Below are 2932 nucleotides of genomic sequence, written 5' to 3'. Positions count from 1 at the left end.
GCAGAGCCAGGTATTGGAGATATCGGACTTGAGCAGAGTTAAAGCGCGATCGTAAGGATTCAAGGTAGAGCTGCTTGGTCGTCGCAGTCCCTTGGATTCTTTTCATTTCATTGTACTGTTAATTTGTAATCAAACAATATTGTATATTCGGTCCTCGTGATCATTCCATGTATTCAGTTAGAGTTCGTGACTCAGTACTACCAGTCTTGGGAGGTTGTATATTGTAATTATTTCCGCAGTTAGTTTCAAAACAAAATGGCTTCAAAAGGTAATTGAAATCGGCTTACCTAGTCTTAGAGACTAGGTGCCATCACGACGCTTGTGGTGGAATTTTGGGTCGTAACAAACTTCTAGGTTCCAAAGAGGGTAATCAAAGAAAGGGAACCGGCTCAACGGGTTTGCAAAGGGTTGATCGTATTTGGGTAGCGAAAAAGAAAGTATTCGTCATCCCAATCAGAGCATGTTAAAGCAGTGAAAAAGGGGTCAAATGTAATACCTTTTGACCGCATCTGCATTGACAGATGTCTCGGGGTCATTTCTTTTGATGTCTCCCAAATACAGTGCTCCCTTCAGAAACATTCTTCTTATAATGTATGGACCTTTCCAATTTGGAGCAAATTTTCCTTTGGCTTCTTTATGATGCGGGAGAATACGTCTCAGAACGAGTTGCCCCACTTCGAATTTTCTGGGCCACACTTTCTTGTTGCAGGCACGGGCTATTCTTTGTTGGTACAACTGCCAGTGGCAAACTGCAGCCATCCACTTTTCATCAATCATAGTCAATTGCTCCAACCAGGTTTTGACCCATTCATCATCCTCGATCTTGGCTTCAACAATAATCCGAAGAGAGGGAATTTCATCTTCTGCTGGTATAACAGCTTCAGTTCCATAAACCAATAAGCAGGGGGTGGCCCCAACAGATGTGCACATTTTCCTGAGATTCCTGAACCTTGAACCATTTTCCTGAGGATCTTCTTGATGTTCTTGTTCGCCGCTTCAACAACGCCATTAGCTTTGGGCCGATAAGGGGTAGAATTAATGATGCATAATTTTAAATTGTTCGCATACCTCCCTTATCAAGTGGCTATTCAGATTTGCAGCATTGTCTGTAATGATAGTTGTAGGAATACCAAAACGACAAATAATGTTGGAATGCTCGAAGTCCACCACTGCTTTCTTAGTGACGGCTTTGAAAGTGACTGTTTCGACCCACTTAGTGAAATAATCAATGGCTACCAAGATAAATATGTGCCCATTTGAATCTTTCGGCTCGATTGGCCCAATAACATCCATGCCCCAGGCAACGAATGGCCAAGGTGCTGACATAGGGTGTAACTCTGAAGGCGGTGCATGAATTAGGTCACCGTATATCTGGCACTGATGGAATTTTTGGACGAAACTAAAACAATATTTTTCCATAGTCATCCAGAAATAACCTGCCCGAAGGATTTCCTTTGCAAGGACATACCCGTTCATGTGAGGCCCACATACTCCTAAGTGCACTTCATTCATGATCCTTTTAGCTTCTCGAGAATCTACTCACCTCAAGAGATTCAGATCCGGGGTTCTTTTGTATAGGACTTCTCCACTCAAAAAGAAACTACTTGCAAGCCTTCTGATAGTTCTCTTTTGATCTCCATTGGCCTGTTTGGGATATTCTTTTGTTTTCAAATTTTTTTTGATATCATGATACCATGGCTAGACGTTTGTCTCCATTTCAATCGCGTTACAATAACCATGTCTTTCTTAAACCTGGATTTCCAGCAGGTCAATATGAACATTACCCGGGTATAGCAGCATTGAGGCCAAAGTAGCTAGTGCATCAGCTACCTCATTGTGGAATCGAGGAATATACCTGAACTCGACGGACTTGAACCCTTTGTTGAGATCTTCCCCATGTTGCCTGTATGAGATGAGTTTGATATCTCGAGTTTCCCACTCACCAGGGGCTTGCCGAATGATCAAATCAGAATCCCCCATGATTAATAATTCATCTACATCCAGATCAACTGCCATATTCATGCCCATAATGCAAGCTTCATATTCGGCGATGTTGTTTGTACAGAAGAACCGAATTCGGGCTGTGGCCGGATAGTGTTAACCTGTGAGCAAAATCAGAATTGCTCCGATCCCGACACCTTTTGCATTTACAACCCCATCAAAGAACATTTTGCAGGCATTGGTGTTCTCTGGAACTACTTCAATTGTCGTCTGGAAAATAAGTGCTTAACGGTTGGTATTCATCATCGACTGGGTTCTCAGCTAGATGATCTGCCAAGTCTTGGGCTTTCATCGCCGTGTGAGTGACATAGACAATATTAAACTCGGTGAGCAGGATTTGCCATTTTGCTAACCTTCCCGTGGGTATCGGCTTCTAGAATATATACTTCAAAGGATCCATCCTGGTTATGAGATATGTTGTGTAGGCCAGCAAGTAGTGTCTGAGCTTTAGGGCGACCAAGTTAGGGCGCAACAATTTCTTTCCAACAAAGTGTACTTGTCTTCATAAATGGTGAACTTCTTGCTCAGATAATATATGGCGTGTTCTCTCTTCCCGGTCACATCGTGTTTCCCCAGGACACAGCCGAAAGAATTTTCCAAGATTGTTAGATATAAGAACAAAGGTCTTCTCGGCTCGAGTGGAACTAACACTGGCGAATTTGACAGATATTCTTTGATTTTATCAACAGATTCTTGATACTCATCTGTCTATTTGATTGTCACATCTTTCTTTAATAGTTTGAATATGGGCTCACAAGTGGTAGTAAGCTGAGCGATGAATCTGCTGATGTAATTCAACCTCCCTAGCAGACTCATGACCTCTTTCTTGGTCCTTGGAGGAGGCAAATCCCGAATAGACTTTATTTTTGTTGGATCTAATTCGATACCCCTCCGACTGACTATAAACCCTGGAAGTTTCCCAGATGGAACT

General features: G+C 42.4%; 1 protein-coding gene across 1 annotated transcript; it reads right to left on the bottom strand.

Annotated features, from left to right (window-relative positions):
- Positions 1–483: 483 nt before the first annotated feature.
- On the bottom strand, positions 484–2016 carry LOC138894250 (uncharacterized). Its single transcript, XM_070178932.1, has 3 exons — positions 1753–2016; positions 1544–1644; positions 484–994 (listed from the first exon to the last, which is right to left on the bottom strand). Exons 1-3 carry the CDS (start codon positions 2014–2016, stop codon positions 484–486), a joined length of 876 nt encoding a protein of 291 aa, XP_070035033.1.
- Between the last annotated feature and the right edge of the window lie 916 nt (positions 2017–2932).

This window comes from Nicotiana tomentosiformis, chromosome 6, assembly GCF_000390325.3.
Source record: "Nicotiana tomentosiformis chromosome 6, ASM39032v3, whole genome shotgun sequence".
Taxonomy (NCBI): Eukaryota; Viridiplantae; Streptophyta; class Magnoliopsida; order Solanales; family Solanaceae; genus Nicotiana; species Nicotiana tomentosiformis.
Note: the sequence above shows the minus strand (reverse complement) of the source record. Positions and strands in the feature narration are given on the sequence as shown.

What these genes read in the sequence shown, in the direction of transcription:
- LOC138894250 (XM_070178932.1), bottom strand. Translation starts at nt 2,016, where the DNA reads ATGGCAGTTGATCTGGATGTAGATGAATTATTAATCATGGGGGATTCT. An exon ending in TTGACCTGCTGGAAATCCAG is followed by an intron (nt 1,645 to 1,752) that starts GTTTAAGAAAGA and finishes TATCCCAAACAG; the next exon opens with GCCAATGGAGATCAAAAGAG. An exon ending in CCGGATCTGAATCTCTTGAG is followed by an intron (nt 995 to 1,543) that starts GTGAGTAGATTC and finishes GCGTTGTTGAAG; the next exon opens with CGGCGAACAAGAACATCAAG.